This window comes from Corvus brachyrhynchos, unplaced genomic scaffold, assembly GCF_000691975.1.
Source record: "Corvus brachyrhynchos isolate BGI_N302 unplaced genomic scaffold, ASM69197v1 scaffold234, whole genome shotgun sequence".
In the NCBI taxonomy this organism is placed as follows: Eukaryota; Metazoa; Chordata; class Aves; order Passeriformes; family Corvidae; genus Corvus; species Corvus brachyrhynchos.
The window spans coordinates 722,883-744,098 of NW_008237423.1; the positions used below are offsets into that span (position 1 = coordinate 722,883).

A 21,216-nucleotide genomic window follows, 5' to 3' on the forward strand; every position below is an offset into this window, starting at 1 on the left:
CAGGAAGAAAGAAAGAAATTCTGTAACATCAGTCTGTATATTCAGTTTATCAATTCTAAGCAATGGGTCATTGCTATGATCAACAGACATAAAGACTCCTGAAACAAATTAGTTGCCTTTCATCACAACACTTGCAGCTAAGTTTTTCTAATGTGTTCAAGTTTCTTTTGCTATCTCCCTTCTCAACAGTTAAACTTTTCTCAGTCTGTTTTTCAGTCTACAGACAGCTGAAGTGAAGGACTATTTTACCAGACAGCGTGCATAGTGCCAAACCCATTTTCAGCACACTTTAAGTATATTCATATTGTGGGAGTCAGTGAGAAAGTCTGTGTGCAAGAAAATCCAGTTTGCTTTAGCAAATCCATAACATTAGTCCTGAAATGCGATCCATGTGATTACTAGCACGGATGGAAACATTTTGTTGTGCAGGGACTAAATGGAGTTAGAAATCTTAATTTAACACTACCTCATTCACACTCTCGAGAAGTCACATCATGGTGTTATGTGATATTGATACAAGATGAGAATTTAAACCAGTTTCTAACATACAGTTCATCAACAGTTTGACTGAAGCTGCTTTTTGACAGCAACATATGCATCTGCTAATATCAAAGGTGTTCTTCATTGTTTTATGAGTTTGGAGCCCTGAAACTGGAATTTTAAGAACTGATAAACACATACTAAGCCAAAATCAGCTGTTTCTCCTTGGGAGGTTTTGGGCTTAAGGTTTTGGTTTTCAGTAGCTCTTTTTTCTGAAGCAACTAACTCAATATTGCCTCTCACCAGAATCCAAAGCTTGGTTTTTGTTTGAATGCCACTTTTTACAGTTTTTTATGACTTTGGTGCAAATCTTGATCTATTTGAGGCTTTTAGCAACAACAAAAATTTTGGTTTGTCATAAGACATGACTTTGGACTATATAGTTTCTTGACCCAGAGTCCAGAAATTTAAAAAACATTTTTGTGAAAAAATTTCATTAATCCTCAATTCAAATTTCTGTTCCATAGAAAATCACTCCATAAGAGGATAACTGTAGCTGCATTTTTAAGTATATATTGGAAGATGAAGATTTCATGTGGTGTAAATCTTAAAATTCAATCTTTTACCCAACAGGTGTGTTTAGGTCTCCATCATAGCAGACATTGTCTAATTCATAACAAGAGAAATATGCACTACCATAACTGGACTCTTTGAGGTGATATATTGAGAAAAATAGTATTTTTTTCAATATCATCAAAAGGGTTCAGGGAAGTACAAATACACACACCCCCCCCACACACACACCACTCCTCCACCTCTGCCCTCCACCAAGGTTCAGAAATATCAAAGACTAAATCAGTGATGAGTTTTATTTTTCTTAAAACATTTTTATTAAATGAGGTCAGGAAGATCATTTAAGGAAAACCATCACAGCTCGGTGAATCTGGAATATTTGAGTCAAATCTGAAACTCAGCTCACTGAAATTTCCAATCTTCTGCTAGGTGAGTTAGACTTTTCTACAATTCCAGCAAAGTTTTGTGGTCTTTTCCCTAGCTTTTTGAATTACAAGTTTTACAGAGTGAAATCATTGCCATAAAGTGCTGAATTATCACATTGCAAAGATATGTAGTGCACTCATCAGAAAACGCTCTCAAAACAGAAATCTCTCAAGAAAATCTTAGTTTGAAGGTTCACATTCAGCATCAAAACTGAAAGGAAGTGAAAGGCAAAACCAAGAAGTTCTGAGAAATTTCTGCAGCTATCTCCTAGAATTATATCAACATGATCAATATTCCTTCTTTTCTCCCAACGTGCTGGCAGTAATAATAAACCTCGGGCCCAAACAGCTTCCTGAGCCATCTTGAATTCTCAGCACTGGAAGCTCAGGAGGCCCTTGTGCTTGTGGCTTTGCTTGGCAGATAAAACATCCCTTCTAATGTGCATTCACATCTTCCTTATTTTCCTGTTGTTTCAAAATTCAACCCTTTCAAACAAATGCTCAGCTTTTGCAACACTTTTTAATAGACCTCCCAGCTGTGAAAAAGTACAAAATTATCAAAGCATGAACTATCAAAAATACTATCTGCTAATTCCAAAGGTTCATACACACCACATACCACATACAGAATGGTACATAAAGCATTCTGAAGTACAGCAGATAAGCACCTATCGTTTTTAGCGACACACCATTGTACGTAACTCGTAACTCAGACCCAAACATTTCCCACTATGGTTGGCTGATAAAGATTTTCCCAGTTCTGAAATACTTTGCTTCCTAAGGCCTTGCAATGAGGTCAGTCTCTTGGAGGCATCCAACTGTTGGCTTTATTCCAGTATTCGGCAACACACATGCCTAAGGTGCAGGAGCTCTCTGGAGCTAACTCCAAACTGAGTTGCTTTATCACCCCTTCTCGAGCTGCAAAAAGTCAAGTACTAAACCACTGAAGAAATTGCACTGTTCTGATATTTCCAAATTTCAGAAAAGAAGCTTGGTGACTTTAATGAAGTTCAGGTTTGATTCAAATTTTCCAGTGTTCTTAAATTTTGGATTGTTTCTGTCTCCTTACCACCCCCATCATTCTTCTGGACCTCCTCCGTTTCTGAATCACCCTCTGCATGGCAAGGCAGTTCCAGAATACTGTGGTCATCCATTATATTTGTGAAGACAGTATTAGTCAAAGAGGAGATGGAGCCAGAAATTTTAGGGTGCTTTTAATTTCTTACATTTCTCAGGTTTTTTTGTGTGACTTTTTCACTCTCAGGTTCTGCACAAAGGAGATGGAACAGCAACTATCCAAAAGGGAGAAAAGCTAATCAGGGTAGTGACACATTCATTTAATTAATGTTTTCCTTTCAAAAGCACAACAATTACATCCGCAGGGCTTTGACATTCAACTACATTAAAACCCTACTATTTTCCATGGAGAAAATAGAATGTAATGATGAAACTTCTTTTATGAATAATATTTCTTTTTAAATCCATTTTAATTATATTTCCAGAATAACTATTTAGTTACATCGGGGAGAAATAAAAACAAAGGAAGGCTTTTTTAAAACATTTACAAGGAAGCAATCTCTCATCCCCAAATTTGCATTTACTTCAAAATTTTATGGCTGAACTCAAATCCCATCACAGTCCTTCCACTGAACCTTAAAATCAATCATGACACCACTACAGGTCCTAATCAAAGTAGTCCTAATGGTCTTTACATGCCTTTAAAGCACCTGCCGTGCAAAGCAGGAAAAGCCCCAATTAATTACACAGTAAAAGTCAGTTCATAGTTGTGGATGCTTTGTAGCTTTAATGAGATTCAAAGACAAGATGCAAGGATTTGGTTCAGAATTTTGTCTTCACCAGGGCTCTACCAGACACATACTACGAATCAAGATTGATCTCCCTGCTGCTTTGTAGTTGTCACACTATTTCCTCATGTCCCTTCATCTGTCCAGATCCTTCTGTGTCCTCCGTGTTCCATGTGTTGACAGGGAGTTTTCTGGAGTAGGGACAGTCGTTTTCTCCATGATTGAATGACACCTGGCACAGGTGGGTCAGGACCACTGAGCAGGACTTCTCAGGTGTCCCAGCTAGCACTCAATGCAATCAGTGGCAAGAGGATGTGCACCAGGTCCTGACCTAGCTGAGCATGCTAAAGTGACAATCGCTTCTCCACCACACTGTTCGAAATTGGACATTTTGTGCGCATGCCTGAAGTTTCACATTAGTTTAGCACCTGAAAGGTTTTCCAGAAGGTTGATCTGAAGCGGAACCTGTTTTCAGAAAATCTGTTTAGAAAATTAGTACATCAGTTACAATCACATACAGGAGATTTTTCAAAAGGGGAATTTGTTCCTCGTGGCATCTGGGGACTAAAATGTTTCCTGAGCTTTTGAAGATATTCTCTTTGTTTGCAAAATCTTTTAACAAATATATCTGGTATACTTTGTTGGATATGCTTTCCTAAAACCAGTTATAAATTCTATCTATAATTAAATTTAAAAGAAAAACCTGTTTAAAAAAGTCTTTGGGTACTGAACTGCATGTCCTTAATTTAATTAAGGGATATAATTTTGTATTAGGATTCTACACAAGACTTACTGAAATACTTGCAGATCATCTGGAAGATTGAAAGGAAACTTGGTAAGTTCCTGCGGCTTTGGAACCTTGTAATAGGACGGGTTAGGCATAGGATCCAGTGGAAACAGACAGTGGCTAAACATGTACTTTCTCCAAACTGCTAGCATTTTCCAAATAAGCTAAAAAAATGGGATTTTAAATCACAAATTAAATTAAAACCTCTTCTGCCTGAGCATTAACCTCCTTCATAAAAGATGGTGGTACATAAGCTTTGTTTGCTTTGCTGTAAATAACAAAAGAAAAAATAATCTAACAGTGCAGTAATTTAATTTTTCTACCTCCTTTATTTTCTCTGCTTAACTCATGTATGAAAAGACTTGCACAAAAACTGACTGCTCTAATAAAACCAGATAAAATCTAATACGGCATGCTGAGGGCTGAGGAGAACAACTAGAATTACACCAAGCTCTTTGTTGGCATCAGGAGAAAAAGGATTAAAAATACCTTTTGTCACCTGTTTTCAGACCCTGCCAGGCTCACCCACTAGGCATTATGTCAATAATGTTATGTCAATACTGTGTGTGCAGATTTTTTTCATTTTGCCTATTGGCAAATTTTTTTCTAATGTGAACTTACCAGTAAGCTCTTATACTTAGGTCACTAAAGATCAGTGAGCTCATTTTCAAAGGAGCAGATCATTTACAGCTCCCTGGATCTCAGGGATTTTCAGAAACCAAGAACTGAAACTCATCTGTATTTCTGATTCTGAAATATTCAATGTAAATACTTGAAGGCAGCCTAAAAAATCAAAATATGTACAGCTCGTGGACGAGCATTACATCAGGACTTTGAAAAGGTGCCTCAGCTAAGACTCCGTGGTGGCCTCCAAAGAAAATTCCATGCCTGACTCTGTCTGTGTTCTGTGTGCTGCAAGGCTTGCACTCATTTGTGCTAGTGATTACTGCCTTCACCAAGAACAAATAATTTTTTAAAAAATTAATAACACAGCAGCTGACTTTTTAAATTGATGCAATCAACTGTTTTCCCAGACAGTAAAGCTAAAATGACTCAAGGGCAGCATTGGCTGTATGGTATTTGCTGTGACCCAGCATCATGGCTTCTTTCAGAGGATCAGCACCCCAGAAGAATGGAAATACAGAAAGTATCAAATGAGTGTGCATACCTTGTCAACATTTATTTGGAGATGCTGAGATGAACTGCCAGGATATCAGACATACATCACTGAGCATTTCTGTAAATTGAATCTGCAAGGTGTAATCAAACATCACAGCTGTAACCAGCACAGTCACAAACACAACATTTAAATCTCTTTATAATGATGAGGAGCTGGGTGTTGAAATCTACAAACCTAAGATATTATTTGGACTGACCTTAGGAACAGCCTGGGAGAACAGCACCTGTAGCACGTTTATGCAACTCCAATCTCTATTTAGGTTACCTGGTCACAATTATTTGTTTCTAGACAACCCCTGAAAGACTCAAAAATTCAGATCACTGTGTCTGTCAGCCCTTCTTACAGGACACCTGATCCTCTACTTTCTAATGAAGCCTTTTCAAGAATTACTTTCATTCTGCACATACTAAAAACCTTATTATAAATCAGAAATCAAATCAGTTACTTTTGGAGGGAATTATGGCCTAGATTTTCATAATCACCACATAACTCCTCTATAACTCCAGTAAATTCAAAGTTTTTCAGCACTTCCCTTAGCATCAGCAGAAAGTTACACCTCGTGCATTTCAGTAAGTCTCTTGTAAAAACTGTCCAGTGCTGTGTGATAGCAGTAGAGCTTGCAGACATCAGCTCATAAGAAAACAGGTCCAGGAAGGACATCAAGAGATTACTTATTCCATCTCCACCACCTAGACAGTCTCACACAGACCTGGGTCATTATTAGAAGGTGTTTGGCTAACTTGCTCTTCTTTCTGAAGAAAGAAGCAGGCTGTCTCCCACAGCAGCCTGCCCCACAGTTTGTTTCTCCTATTAGAAAAGTTCTCCCTGTTGTTTGAACTGAAACTTTCTTTCTGCAATTTAATCACTTGGTTCTAATCTTACCTATTATGGTCACAATTAAATAATTATTCTCCTTAATTTTCAAGGGTTTGCAAAATAGCTAGACATAGCTGAGAGAGAAATACCTTATCCACAGCCCGACCTCCCCAAGATTCAAGGAACCCTAATTCATTCAATCTTCCCATGGTGGCTGAGCTTCCTAGACAATTCTTGTTCTCTGCATGCAGAAGCCCCACAGCCAGAGCACTGGTTTCCTGTCACAGACTTCAACAAAGCACAGCCAGTAGCTTTGAAGGGCATCATATGTCTCCCAAGTGTACTCTTTGTTTATACATCAGACTCTGTTTGCCTTTTTGCACTGCAGCCTGTCGTCATTGACTCTCTGCAGTTGTTTACAGCAGCGTGTTCTGCTCCTGAACATCCCTCACAGAGCCATCCACACTGCACGGGACATGGAGCAAGAGGTCTGTGTTCAGGCCAATAAAATGCAACTTGAATACACATAGGAATGTTTTGTGACCTGTGAAAAAAGATGTGTACTGTCAGCCTGCAGAGTCAGTTTTGCTGCCCCTAGCACAGAATACTGATCTATACATTGATCCAGCACCAACAGTCCAACATTATTCTCAACAAAGTTTTGCTCCTTCTCCCGCTCTTGCCTTCCTTCTTCCACACAGTCATCTTTCCTTGTATCTCTCAGACAGACTCACATCCCACTGCCAAAGGTATGTTTTGGCCAGAGACCAGGCACAGAGGCTGGCTGCTTCCCCAGGTGGGAGACAGCCATCGTCCCTGGGCGTTGGGGTGAGACTGTGCAAACAAGTGCTCTCTGCCAGGCAGTTCCTGCTCCAGGCAGCTGCCTTTGTTCACTGCCCCTCTCCTTGTGACCTCGTGCCTGCTGCTTCCCAGTTCTGCTAGCAGTTCACGTAACTTGTTTTCAATCACCTCCAAGGAAAATGGCTATGTTCAAACCTCCTGCAAGCCAGATGTGCCCCACTGGCTGCTGGGTGAAATCTTTTAATCTAGAGGGACTTGGAGTTTAGGATTGCATTAGAGAGTGTTCCTGCATACAACCTTGTGCAGCATTATCCCAGCTCTACTTCTTGAAAAAGCAGAAGAATGAAGTCATTATGAATGAGTGGAAAAAGAATGAAACCAGAGAAGCAGCTGAGGCAGAGCTGTGTCAGTCACAACAGGCTTTGTTTTCCCTATAATGTGGAGTCTCATACTCCTTTGGTGAGAGGTACCACTTTGAGACCACACGCTGAGCTTCCTCACAAAGAATTCACACCTTTTTTTTTTGCTTCTCCTGTATCCTGTAATAAAAGTCTTTCAGACTGTGGTTGGTCTCTGTGTATTGGAAAAATGGTGGATGGAGTTGAGAAAGGAACCATGAAAGCTGTAGCATTCAATCTTAAGTGGAGCAAGCAGAGTATGTAGCAATGGGAAAATCACTCCTTACAACTGTCTCACTAAAACTTCATGTTGTTAAATAGTAAAAGTGTTCATGTTTTTATTATTCTAACTAAGATTCTATTAAAATCAGGAACAGAAAAACAAGACCTAAGCTGCATGTGAACAACTGATCAAGGACAATGATCATCCACACAAACAAGACACATTTATCATATTGACTCCCATCTAACATCCAGCCACCCCACCTTTAAATAATCACTACGGGGATGATACATAGTTCATGCCTGAAATCAAAGTGTGAACTATAAGGGAAAAATCGTATGGCACCTCTCTGATACATGCTCTTGTACTGAACTTAGAATGCAAAGTACAGAGAGATCTCTGGCTTAATTAGCTGCCCACTGAGCTAGAGCTGGCTGCTATCTATTTTCTGCGCATGAAAACACAGAGCTTTGTTAGTATATTATTTCCACATGTGTTTATATTGCCATCCCTGCTCCTTGATCCAGCATTTTAAATGAGCATTCCTGTCTAAAAAAAAATATAACAGAATGTCTATCCCCTTACCTAAAATATCCCTCAGCTCAGTCCTCCCTTTCCATCAGTGTGAGCCAGAAAAATCCTCAGGGAAATCCATAGAGTCTCCCTGGTAGGCAGCTGTTGAAAATCGGATCAAGATGCTCTTATGTCGTTTTATTCCTCTTTATTAGGGATATGATTTCTCATCCTTTGCTTCAGTCATATTAAAATCCTCACTTACCTAAGTAGCCGTGCCTAAGATCGTGGCTGATTTCAAGACATGGACACCCAGCTAGGGCCAGACTGGCGTGCACTGCCACAGCACAGGGAGCAGGGTACTGCGGTCTGAGCGTGAGCACCACCACCAGGCACATCCTCTGCTCACGGCTCTTCTAAAGGTGTCCAAGGCTCAGGAGAAAGATGAGTCACCACTTATGCACTACTTACACGTGCATCTGCCTGACACTTCATGTGTAGGAAGAGATGGTATGTCTGCACCGGTATTTACACTTAAGCTCTGCTTGCCTCTTCATTTTACCTAGTTGCTTGCTCCAAAACCACTTTACTAGAGACTGGTCCATCATCAGAACATCTCATGTTCCAAGTTTGCTTTATTTAGGACTATTATCAATATTGAAACAGTAAAAAATTATGAGAGAAAGCCTTACTACAGTCTATCCACTGTTCCTCCTCATCCACACAGCCCATCCTCTTACCATAGAAAGCTATTAGGTTGGTTAAGGATTATTTCAGCTTCATAAATCTGTGCTGACAAGTCTTAAGTGTTTTTATTCATCCTGAGTTTGAGTTGATAGCTAATTCTCCATGAGACCAAAGATTTTAGTCTTTACAGGCCATAAAGGGTCTGAAGGAAAGGGTAGATCTGTGAGACGTGGGAACAGAAATGGCTACTGAACTTACGGGCAAGATGGTGAGGGGACAGGGCAAAAGAGGTAAGTGAGGCTGAGCAGATCCTGACTTCTGAGTTGAAATGGGCCAGGAAGCTCTTTCAAGGGCAGGCAGGAGGAAAAGCAAGAGAATTGTAAGGAAAATTAGGGAAAAGGGAAAGACAGTGTAATGGAGACAAAATTCTAAACCATGAAAAATGGCTGTGGAAATAGCAGATCACCTGAAAAAAAGTTCTGCACATCAATTCAATTACGTTTATGTAAAATATTTTGGCATAAAAATTTCTTGGTGCTCTTTTACTTCCACTTCAGCAATTAGCTGTGTCTGAAGGATTTGCTCCTGTTCACACAAGAGCACAGTTGCTGATATTCTCCATGACCACAAGGGGCCTACCAGAACTGAGCTCATCACATAACATGATTATGCTACATCTGTTACAGATACCAGAGAACTTTGCAATAACTCCATGTTGAACAAAATAATAGACTTTTAAAATGAGTGACCTTAGTCACACAAGTCCCAAACAGTGACCTGCAGATTCACTGTTTACAGCCTGGCCAGGGAAGCCACTGCTGTAAAACTTTTGTAAAATTTTATTTATATTATTAAATTCTGAGCTTTAAAACACAGATGAGCCAACCTCTAAAAAGTGCTCAGGATGGGTAGTGGTCAGCAGTGCACAGAAACTGCAATCTACTATAAGTAGCTGCATTGTTAAACAAGCAAACATTAGACATATATTATTAAAAGTCATCTTTAATAGCATTTAAAAATAGCTATTGCAAACTTTATTTGAAGAAAAATAAACAATTCACTATCTTCTAAAGTCCTTTGAAACAGTCAATTTCCTTAACATTTGCTTTATTACTTGAAAAGAGAAGCTATTTGCATAGCTGGCATGTTAGTTCACCTCTGTTTGCTCAAAACAGCTCATAAAAGCTCTCTTTTTCTACCATTTCTGATTTGATCAGAAGTGGAAATGTGAATGATGATCCTAACTTAGATCAAACTGGGTATCTGACTATGTCTCAAGGCAGTCAAGAATTTTAGTTCTAATTGTTTAAGGCCTGACATGGAAAGAGATGTGCCAGTCAGTAAGATCTTACACCTGCTTATGTACTTCCACTGAGCCAGCTTTTTTTTTTTCTTCTTCTTTGTATTTAGTATCCCACACAACCTAACAAAACTAAAAACTACAACAAAAAAACCTAGTTCATAAAAAACATTACAGGATCTAAGCAAGGCTGATGAAGTTTTTGGGTAGCTATGAAGAAATACAATGAATTATTTGAGATAAATCTTAAACTGGACTACTGGTGACTCAAATGCAGCACATAAGGAATTAATGCTCATACCTATCTGAAAACAATCTATCTATAGGAAAAACAATCATTAGATTAATCAAATACAGCACACTATCAGCCTTTATTGCCTAGAATAGCCATAGTGCAATGGCATTTCCATTTGGCACACAGAAATACAATAAACTGAATAAGAAACAACATGGAAGTGAAATATTTTGATAAGGGAGAAAGGAAACAACTGCTGTTATATTTTATAAATAAATTAGGCATCTAATTTCAAAATCTTCAAATCACATAGAGATGGTTCACTGCATACAGACTTATGGTAAAAGAAATGTTATAACAAAAATAATATTAGTCATTATTAAAATTGAATCCTCTTTCTTAGCGTTTTAGATAGAAAAATTACACCATTAGGCACTAGCTGCTTTCTAATATATTCTTTCCTAAAAACAGAACATTACACAGCGCTGTTGGTTTGGGCATTTTGTGAAGATCTTGGTTTATGCACATACATTGCACACTGTAGCACACTGCAGCCTATAATGGCTATGTATATGCATATGCTTTCTGCAGGATTCAGCTAAAATCAAATATTGTCAATATTCATACCAACTTGAACAACATATTCAGTAATATTCCTAGGATAATATTTTGAAAACTGAGTAAAACCGACTTTTGCTTCTTAGGTTTGATTGTCAACAGTGATTTTCAAGGCAAAAGAGAGGCCTGTAACAGAAGGACATGGAATTGTTGGAGCAAGTCCAGAGGGCCATGAAGCTGATGAGGAGTGGAGCACTTCCCCTGTGAAGACAGACTGGGAAAGTTGCGACTGTTCACCTGGAGAAGGTTGTGTGGCAATCTCATAGCAACCTTCCAGTGTCTGGAGGGGGCCTACAGGGAAGCCAGAGAGGGACTCTTTTGTCAGAAACTGTAGTAACAGGACAAGGAGTAATGACTTCAAACTGAAAGAAGGGAAACTTAAGTTAGATATTAGGGAGTTTTTTACTGTGAGGATATTGAGACACTGGAACAGATTGCCCAGGGAGGTCGTGGATGCCCCAACCCTGGCAGCGTTCAAGGCCAGGCTGGATAAGGCCTTGAGCAACCTGGTCTAGTGGGAGATGTCCCTGCCCATGGCAGAGGGGCTGGGACTAGATGATCTGGAACGTCCATTCCAACCCCTTCACATTCTGTGATTCTATAAACACTGGATCTGGCCCTCATGCTTCTCCTGCACCAGTCTGGCGCTTCCCCCTTTTATCATGCCACTGATGTGCACAAGCCACAAGCTCCTGCTTGTGATGTGAACGGGAGCATGTGGTATGGAAGCAAACTGGGAATACCTGCACTGCTTGTGTTTGACACTAGAGCCAGGGGAGTTCTAGATTGAATATCAGGAAAAATTTCTTCACTGTTAAGCATCATAACAGGCTGCCAATGGAAGAAGTGGTGTCACCATCCCTGGAGGTATTTAGAAGGCATGTAGATGTGGCGCTTGGAGACACAGTTTAGTGGTGGACTTGGCAATGCTAGCTTAATGATTGGACCCAATGATTTTAAAGGTCTTTTCCAACATAAATGATTCTATGGTGGTGCCATGCTGGGAACCAAACCAGCCACAGAGCTGGCCCAGCATGCAGACTGTGAAGTGCTCTAAACCTGTTAAGTAACACTCATTCCCTGTTCTGTAAAACAGCATCTAGTATAGATGAACTCTAAATGACACCCACATTAAAACCTGTAGAGGAAATCTCAGCCAGGATCATGGATGACAGCAGAAGTAGAATTTGGGGGGAATACCTTTAAAATGCTTTATAGTTCAGTTTTGGACTCAGTCCTAGCCCTGGACAGACCATGTCCACTGACATGGCTGAAAAGGGCATGGGAAGTACCAGAGCACATTCAGATTTCAATGAAACAGCAGAAATGTTCAGGCAATACAACATGAAGGCTTCACCACAAAACACCTTTACCTGACTGTTTTTAGCATCACTCCTTAAAGCTCCTTGTAGACCTTGTTGCTAAAGAGTTCAAAAACATTTTTTGCTACAAGATTTCCTATTAACTTCGCTGTGAGCATGGCCCCCCTAACATCCAAAACGGATGTTATGAAGCAATGGGGATAATATATATGCTGAGCATTTGTGTAAAGGTTCCCACACAATGATGAGGAAAGAAAAGAAGTCACTATGCCAAATAATATTCCATTTCTGCTGTTCCATTCACTGCCAACACAGCATAAATTTTATCTTCTGCAACTCAAAGCACCAGCCACTACTGCAAAGTGACTGAAGGCACTGATGCAGGAATGTTAAAGGCCACCTGGTGTAAACATTTGTTTGAAGTCATACAATGTACATTGTTCTTTTAAAATAGCTTGATACAGATGCAGATTTGGATGTCTGCTATAATATGCCTGCTGTAGAGAAAAAAGTAAAATAAAAGAGGATGTTTATTCACTGACTCCAGCAATTTCCCTGACATGGTGCATTATGACTGATAGTTCTTAATATAGTGTGCAAGGAAGCCAAAAGTCGTTTAAAAACATGTGTTGTTTGTCTCAAAAACAAATGTAAGGGAATACTAGTAAAAGCTGCACTGTCCAAAACTCAACTAAGCAATTTAAATCCGTTTTTCTTGGAGGATATTCAGGACGATTGGACTGCATGCAAAACAGAACTAATTTATTCCTACTATCTACTGCAAAGGAGTAATTTATCTCCACCTTTATCCTACGATTAATCAGGTACCAATGTGCCTATCAGAAGCTCTGCTGGAAGTATGCGAGCTTTGGGCTCTTGAAATTATATTAAAGGGAGGCAAATGACGTGTCAAGTCTGCTGTTCTCAAAGACAAGAGAAGACCAACTTTCATAGGTCACAAGAAATCAAACCCACAGCAAAACACATCCCAGTTCAGATGAGAATTTTTTCCGTATCTTACACTTGGCACAGTTTGATCTAGGCTCCCATAAATGAATAAAGGATTTGAGATGCAGAGATGTTTTTTAAGTCTGTTATCTTCATTTCTCTTAGCTCTGGACCCACGTAACCAAGTTACATGGCTTACAGAGGGTGAGACCCTGCTCACTGACTAAGCAGTGTGTTTGGCTTCAATAAATACATTACTTCATGTGGGTTAGAGCAGCACACACACTCTGCTCAGGCACTAATTAACTACTCAAAAGGCTAAATCCAAAACACACCAAGGACAAGTAAAAAGCATTGAATGGGCCATGAATAACCAGGCCTAAGCTCTGCCTGAGAAATAGGACAGAACCCCAAGTTTGTGAAAAACATTGCAAATTCCAAAAACAGGTGAAGTAAAACAAATAACCCCATCTAAACTAGTTCTGCAGTTAAAATCTATACATTGGTATTAGAAGGCACTCGCAGTTCAGGAAGTTCAGGCCTCTTCCCATGCTACTATGCAAATTTTCCTTTGTGAACAATTATAGATGAGCATAAATACAAAAATATACATTTTAAGCAGTAGCAAAAATTGAATAAAATTAGAAATTTCTCAAGGAAAGTGCCTGCCATATTATTACATGTGCACAAAAACACACTCCGTCTCAAAAAGTATGAAAGAAAGGAAATCAATAGAAATTATAATTTCCACCTCTTTTAGTCAGCATGACAGCTATTAACTTCATTTTAGTAACTATGAGTGTAACAGCTTGGCTGCTTTATCAAAAAGAAGTAAGCATTAGATATTACAGGTAGTGTTCAAGAAGGACAGATTGGCTGCCAGACAGGGAAGGCATTCATACACTCACTCAGGGGCAATAAGCTCCCAAGCTCACACATTTCCGTATCCACAGAGATCTCTAATTCTCTCCATGTGCAAAGAGCAGGTTTGGGTGTAAAACTGCCTGCTACTTTTCACCATCCCTCTCCTCCATTCCACTTCAGCAGAGCACTTGAGCACACATAGATGCGCTTAAAGTTAAGCAAGCATGTGAATTGTTTGGCTGGACTGAATGCTTATGCAGCCCATGCCTCCTAAAAGCCTCTCCCACCACCAGCAACAGGGTGCACATCCAGGGCCACCAACTCACATGGCACTGAGAGCAGTAAACAACTGTTTGGGTTTATGCCACTCGAACTGTTGACAAGATGACACTGAAAGCGCAAGACAAAAATGATGCCCCAGAGTGACATTTCTAGAAGACATCCAAAAACCAGAACACGTTCAAAGCAACCTTCCTTCATCTGGCCATAAATATATGCCAGCTGACACCAGCATTCTCATATGGAAGGAGAATTGCATTTGTTTCTGTATAACCCTGGAAAAATGAAGTCTGAAAAACACTCTTTGATGCATTTACAGTAAAAAGCCTTTCAGAGTAAAACGCATGCGAACATCCTGAGGCCTTACTTTCAAGCAGGATTAGCTTAGGAATTGACAAAAAAATCCACCTTCTCTCTAATTATTAAAAAAAAAGAAGACTGACAACTTTCTGGAGCATTCAGCAGTTTGTAAATGCAGTACTTTTTGGCTCTTGGATCTGCTCTGAAGCCAGCTCCTCTTTTTTTTTTTCATATTATGTCCCATGAGAGCACACAGAGAAATTCAGTATTAATTTTAAGTGTCACATCTTCAGAACAGAACAAAGTGAGCTCTGATACCAAGCTCCTATCATTGCTTATCAATACCCTAATGGAGAAGCAGATAGTGTTTTGGAAAAGCATGGTAAACTAACATGCATCCCTAAAAAACAAGCACAGCTGGGGTAAAAACAAAGTGGGAATATGGAGCTAAGTTTACATTTTATCACACTGCTTTCTCAGTAATTCTGTGCTTCTTCAGAAAATAAGTTCAGTATGAAACTACCACTCGGAAAGGTTTTCCCAGCAGACACTTAAAGAAGTTTTCTGGCACAGCCAGAAATTTACCATATGGGCCAGCCCAGTTCTCCCTGAACACAGCAGGAGTTTGGTCATGGTAATCACTAAAGACGGGCTGGTATCTGAACATAAAATTTTCTTTGGATAATTTATGGAAACCTTAGATGTGAAACATAATCGGTTTCCTTTTACAGCACCCAACTGCACAGGAAGTTTACATGAAGGACAAAGAGCACACAGAACAAGGAGGCCAATGAAGAGTGCTGAAGCAAGGCTGCAGAACCATCTCGGTGGCAAAGGTTGCAGTCGTTTTCACAGAAGTCACAAGAGGTTATACTTTGCATTACTTCTGAATTATAGCTTCTCACTGCTCTTCTCCCTGTTCAGAAAAGTTAGTTAACGTTAGTTAATGAACTTTGAAAACTGACCAAGAACACAGCTTCAAAAAGGAATCACTTTTAAAGGATGCACTAAACTCTGATGCAGACTTCCTCATACACTGCAAAACACTTCCCAGAGTTGGTATTTAGGCCCAGTCATTAAACTTTCTTCTTCACCCAGAACACCTCAGTGTATTCGGACCAATGCTTGATGAAAGGCACACTCTCACAGACTCAATCTCAGCTATTAGACACATCTGTTCACAAACCTTGGACAAACCTTTTTAAAGGAATTTTGCCCCTACCTACATAACAAAGGAACTCAGATGCTTTACCTGGCAGTATGCTGGCTATAACAATAAGAGTGAGCTCTCTCCTAAATGATGCTTTCTCTTGCTATCATGTTTGGGAGCTTCCACTTCCTGAATCTGGGACTGCTTACCTCACCTAGGTCCTGCTCTTGTATTTTACTCTCCTGTTCCCCAAAGGGTTGCTACAGAGCCAGACTAGAAGTCTGACAAATCATACTCATTTCAGAAACATCACTGCATGGTAATTGCTCACAGAACAAGCTTTTGCAGTTTCCTACAGTGGCTTTTTTTCTTTTCTTCCTTCCAACTAGAGACCTTGCAACTTCTATTTTTAGTAGTAGCATCTTTAAACTGAAATGATATTCAGTTTCATTACAAGCCTCAGGATATTTAAAAAAATACGTAATTTTATGGGCCAAAATGGTTACCCAACAGTGACACCTGACTACTTCTAAAAAGTGAGGTAAGAGAATACTGCTGTTCCAGCGTCCAAGCCAGCTCTTACACCTACGCCAGTTGTGCTATCTGCCACAACGAAATCACATTTATCAATAAATGCCGCAGCAGGAGACCTCTACACATTTCCTAGCTCTCAATATGACATGAATCTGACTGTCATCATCACATAAAATATATCCCTGTAGCTTGGGTCACCAACGACAACAGTGATGGAAAACAACAAATTAAAATCAAAGCACATGCCTGTATTAGACAGGATGGAGTTCTCCCAGAAGAACTCAGTCACGGCATACGTATATATGTTGACCAATAATATATCTACGCTATATAGTAATAGGAATGGGGTCTTGTAAACTAATACTTGCACAAATAATTTCCTTGAAGTTAAAGAAACTGCAGCACCAGTTACATAACATGAATTTTGGTCCTTAATATTAATATTGCTAACTGACAATTTATGGACTGAATTTATTTAAATACAGTAAAAACTTACCTGTGACTTTACAATACACATATTTATTAGCCTATCTAATAGCATTCTTATACAAGATGTGGCCCTGAGCTCTTCTCCTAGGAACTGCAAATTCATTTCGGCCATAGATTCTACATCTTATGTGTTTCTCTCAAATAAAAACTTGCTGTAATTTTTTAAGCCACTAGCCCTTAAAACATGCTCTAATTAATGGTGAGTGTGCTTACAACGACCAATTTCCTATTTTACTTTAAAATTCTGTGAATGAACAAGAATTTCAGCCTATATAGATTAAATGTGATCATCTAGCTAAAGTAGCACACATATTTGGTTGTCTTTTGTATTGTGCTAAAAAAACATGAAAAAATTGTATTGTGCTAAAAAAATGTACAACTTTCTTATGTCTTATCTCAAACCAAGCCCAAATCCTTCATAATGTACCAGGTGGTTCATGCAATGAAAACCTAGTATCCTCTCCAGCAGCCTGTAATTTTTTCTTGCTTTTAATTTTGCCGAAGAGCTTTGTACACTGTTGCCCATCTCTAAAACACATGCTACACATACAAAACACCAACTAAAAAAAAAAAAAACCTTTGAAACTGTTTTCCCCCCCCCCAAAACCCCCTTTGAAACTGTTTTTCCAATGTACACCTTTTTTAGGTAACAACAGAAGTCAAAACATTGGCATTTTCTCCAGTGAAGGACTCTTAGTTTAAGTAAGAAACAGATGGTAAAGCTACTCGAGAGGTAATTATTAACTTGGTAAGTGAATCACAGTGAAGTTCCTGCTTCATTTTGACAGTTTTGGGAACACACTGGGCCAGAGTTTGGACCAACTGAGGAACCAACCCATTAGGACAATAGGTATGGGAAAACACTACTACTTGTTAGCAAATTGGGCATGTTCATGTCCAAAAAGACTACAGTTCAATGCAGCTTTCTCTTCACTAAAATTTCTCCTATTTCTACAAGAAAAAACTTTCTTTTAAACTTCTGAATAATTAAGTCCCATTTGAAATGACTGACACTTACTAGGTTCATAGTAATCCACTACAGTCACTGAAGCATCTTGGATATTTGCCACCTTGAAGTCTCTCACAGCTGGAATATCCACACAAACCTGTGTTTCGTTTAGCTAGAAAAAAAGAGAAACACCCTGAGAACCCTGGGGATGGTGGCTTCATGGAAGAGGTAAGGACTTTTAGCTCAGCAGTAGTCCATTTCTAAAGGCTTAAGAGTCAGGATGCATAGGAAGATGCTTATCTCATTTGCAGTCTTTTGGTCAAATTACAGACTTCTTGAAATGTCTGCCTTCTTATGTGTGATTTTTAAGAGGCCTAATTCAGAAACCCCTTACAAATACAACTGAGTTGCACCTATCCAAGCAGTCTCACCAAAAAATAGAAGAACTATTAATTCAACATAAATAGCAGATGTTGATTTCCCCAAAGAATACAATCATAACGTCGTTCCAAATTTAAGCCTAACAATGTTAGAATCAAGATTAACATCACCACAAACACATTTTTTTGGTTTTTTTTGTTACTTCCAACTTACAGAGTCTAAGTATAGGTTGACTTTTCCATTGTCTTTTTCCGTCTTCTTAACTGTCTTGTCTAATGGAACAAAATCTGGTGACAGAGAGAAACCACTGAGTAAGCCAACCTCCATGAGGACCATACCACTTCTGGAAGCCGTGCCAGAGCCAAAGTACCTTTTCAAAGCACAGAGACAAAGATACTTTTAGTAGAAATACAGTAGCCCACTCTCCAAAGAAAACGTTTGATCATCTTTAAATCCCAACTAACGAAGTAATAATGCTTAAGAATATTTAGGAAACAAATGGAACAAAGTACTACCAAGGAAATTTCTAATAATAAAGAGCTAATAATTAATTTCTCAATTATTTTGCCTGTTAATTTTAACCACATACGCAAAAGCTGGTTTAGCACTGAGAAAACTGCAATACATGAATCATATGAGAGACTACACCAACATCAGGAGGAACTTTCAATCGGCATCTATTATTACAAGTTTATATTACAAATACGCAAAAATTATTTCAATTAAGCATGTTTCTAAAGAGGCAATTAACTAACTGCTGTAGGAATTCTTGTACTGAAATATATATATTTCCTCTTATGCATGCTTTGTTTTGCTTTTATTCATTTTGGAGGCCAAAATACAGGTGTATACACCAACGAAGTCTCCCAAACCTTTTTCTATTTTCTTCATAGAGATTGATGGTTCCATTAACAAAGTCATCACCAAATTATTTCTCAAAGTTTCAGTTTTTAGAATGCATAGCCATGTTATTAATGCATATTTGGAAAAAGATTTAATAAGTCGAGTCCCTTCTTTTTTCCTAAATAACGCTTATTATTACATCTTCTTCCAATGTGAAAACCAGATGCTGGAGTAGAAAGGTTTTTTGCTCTATTGAGCAAGCCTTGCACACTATGGTGCCTAACAGATGTATCAAAATATATTTATGGTGCTCTGTGCTACAAGTGTCACCTAAATGACCTGCAAAAGATTCTACTGCTTTAAATAAAGCAGGTAGCAGAGAAGTTTCCCCGGCCTTAGCATGGCAGGTAAATTGTTATTGTTCTGCCAGAATAAAAGCGTCTCCAATCCTCATTTCAAAACCCTGGCAGTATTGAAAGTAATTAAACTATTTCTTTGTAGAGCTGGGTAGTTAAAAAAATATATAAGAGAAGAGTTGCTTTCAAAGCAATGCTGTTAAGCCTGGCTGATTCAAGGCAGATACAACTTTGAAAGAAATACAGCACAATTGCTGACTTCAGCTGGCTCCTAAGATTAGAAACAAATGAAACCATCTGTTCGATGATGTGCTGTGCCAAAGTAGCTGCTATTGAAAACAAATAACTGAATTGGAACTGGATGTAATTATTTCTGCATAATTACCAATAAGAGGGGAATAAAATACCCAAGCTGTCTAGCCAGCCTGGGGTGCTACTAAAACACCAACAGGCAACCAAACTACCTTGGTACTGTCAAGAAGTGAATTAGATATATCCCTAGAAGTTAAGAGGAGGATCTGGCTCTCAAAAAGGAGGAGAGGCAGCCTTGGGGGTGGGTTGTGGTACCATCTCTTCAACTCCACAGTCTCTTAAAAAAAGGAGAAAAAAAAAATCATCATGCAAGAATGACCAGTAAGAGAAAGACAGACTTGAAACTTGTGCCTGAAGAAAACTCATAATGTTTTCAGTTGAACTTTATGTATCTGCTCTTCAGCAATATGAGATCAGGGTGAGACCCTCTCACAGATGATGCAAAGAAGAGAAAACAACACCAAGCTAGTGTAGGCAGAAAGCAGAAATGAGAGAGTAAATGGAACCATCAGCAATCAGTTTCCCATGTCTGGAAAAGGTATGCAGGCAGTAAGACTGAGAAAAAACTGGCACTGCCTCCCAGAGAGTGAGCTAGCTCCTCTAACCAAGAACCACTTCAATTTGAATGAGGCATCACCTGCTCTAGTATCATAAATTATACCCAGTTAAGATGACCATAGCCAACCACTACCAAGCTGGATGAGAGAAGGTGGATATTCTCTAGATTAAAGAAAGAAAAGAATTGTGAAGTTGAAGCCTTCAGTACCTGACTATGTACATCCACAGCTAGATGCATACCCATAGCTAGACTATACATACCCACTCGTTGAGATTTCAGCAGTCTTTCTGTATTTACCTCTTTTGGTTTCTCTACTAGAAAGCCACATCATGTTAAAAAGATCGTAAGTAGACCAACTTTAAACTAATTTAGGAATATAGATAATGCATATATTATATATACAATTTATAGGGAAAAGAAGAGGAAGATGACTAGTCTATCAAGCTAAGCAATCAGAGATGAAGCCGTAGCCTAAGCAATTTAAACAGACTTACTCAAAGTTGTATCAGTCCACTTTCCACAGTAAGAGTTGATGGAACTAATGTTGGAACTAACTAAATGTTCCAAGTTGAGGCAGCTTTTTAATGTCACTAGATTCCCCCCTATTCTTTGAACACTTTGCAATTAAAGCATCATCACCCTAGAGACTTCCCAGAGAAATGGAGCACTTCTTCTCCGTGTTTTTAAGTAAAAGGTCTTAGCTAGAAAGTCAGATTGCTCAGAAAAGACTTACCCCAAACCCAGCCTGTAAGCCCTTTACATATCAGGAGTTTGTGCTACACTTTAGAACACTGTTGACTTCATAGAAAAGTTTAAAAGAGAACAAGCCCCTTCTGTTTCAAGAGCTCTCATGTATTCTAGTGTCTCTGCCCACCATCTGCATCACTGAACTGGATACCAGAAACATATACAAACAGAGCTCTGGCTTTATGCCTGCTGGCTATTTCCTAAATTAAATCAATCCTCTGTACTGAAATCATATTCTCTATAGCTGATTATTTGTATGATGGTGTCATCTAGAGGCTCCATCTCCAGTCACAGCTCTGTTGTAGTAGGCAGAGTATAAGAATAGTTCTAGGCACACAGTGC

General features: G+C 39.0%; 1 protein-coding gene and 1 long non-coding RNA gene across 3 annotated transcripts in view; both read right to left on the reverse strand.

The window, feature by feature from the left end:
- Positions 1 to 1,979: 1,979 nt before the first annotated feature.
- Positions 1,980 to 11,209, reverse strand: LOC108445919. Its single transcript, XR_001860949.1, has 2 exons — positions 8,267 to 11,209; positions 1,980 to 5,320 (listed from the first exon to the last, which is right to left on the reverse strand). It is a non-coding gene; the product is annotated as an uncharacterized LOC108445919 (long non-coding RNA).
- Positions 11,210 to 11,828: 619 nt separating this feature from the next.
- Positions 11,829 to 21,216, reverse strand: part of CD109 (CD109 molecule) — a 51,516-nt gene continuing 42,128 nt past the window's right edge. Inside the window, exons 27-29 of one of the 2 annotated variants that reach the window (XM_017731075.1) lie at positions 18,271 to 18,427; positions 17,746 to 17,848; positions 11,829 to 15,470 (exon numbers count right to left, since the gene is read on the reverse strand). In XM_017731075.1, the coding sequence (XP_017586564.1) occupies positions 15,280 to 15,470; positions 17,746 to 17,848; positions 18,271 to 18,427 (451 nt within the window). In that variant the 3' untranslated portion in view covers positions 11,829 to 15,279. Of the gene's footprint in view, positions 15,471 to 17,745; positions 17,849 to 18,270; positions 18,428 to 21,216 lie in introns of those variants that run through there. The other variant, XM_017731076.1, reaches the window with a different exon arrangement.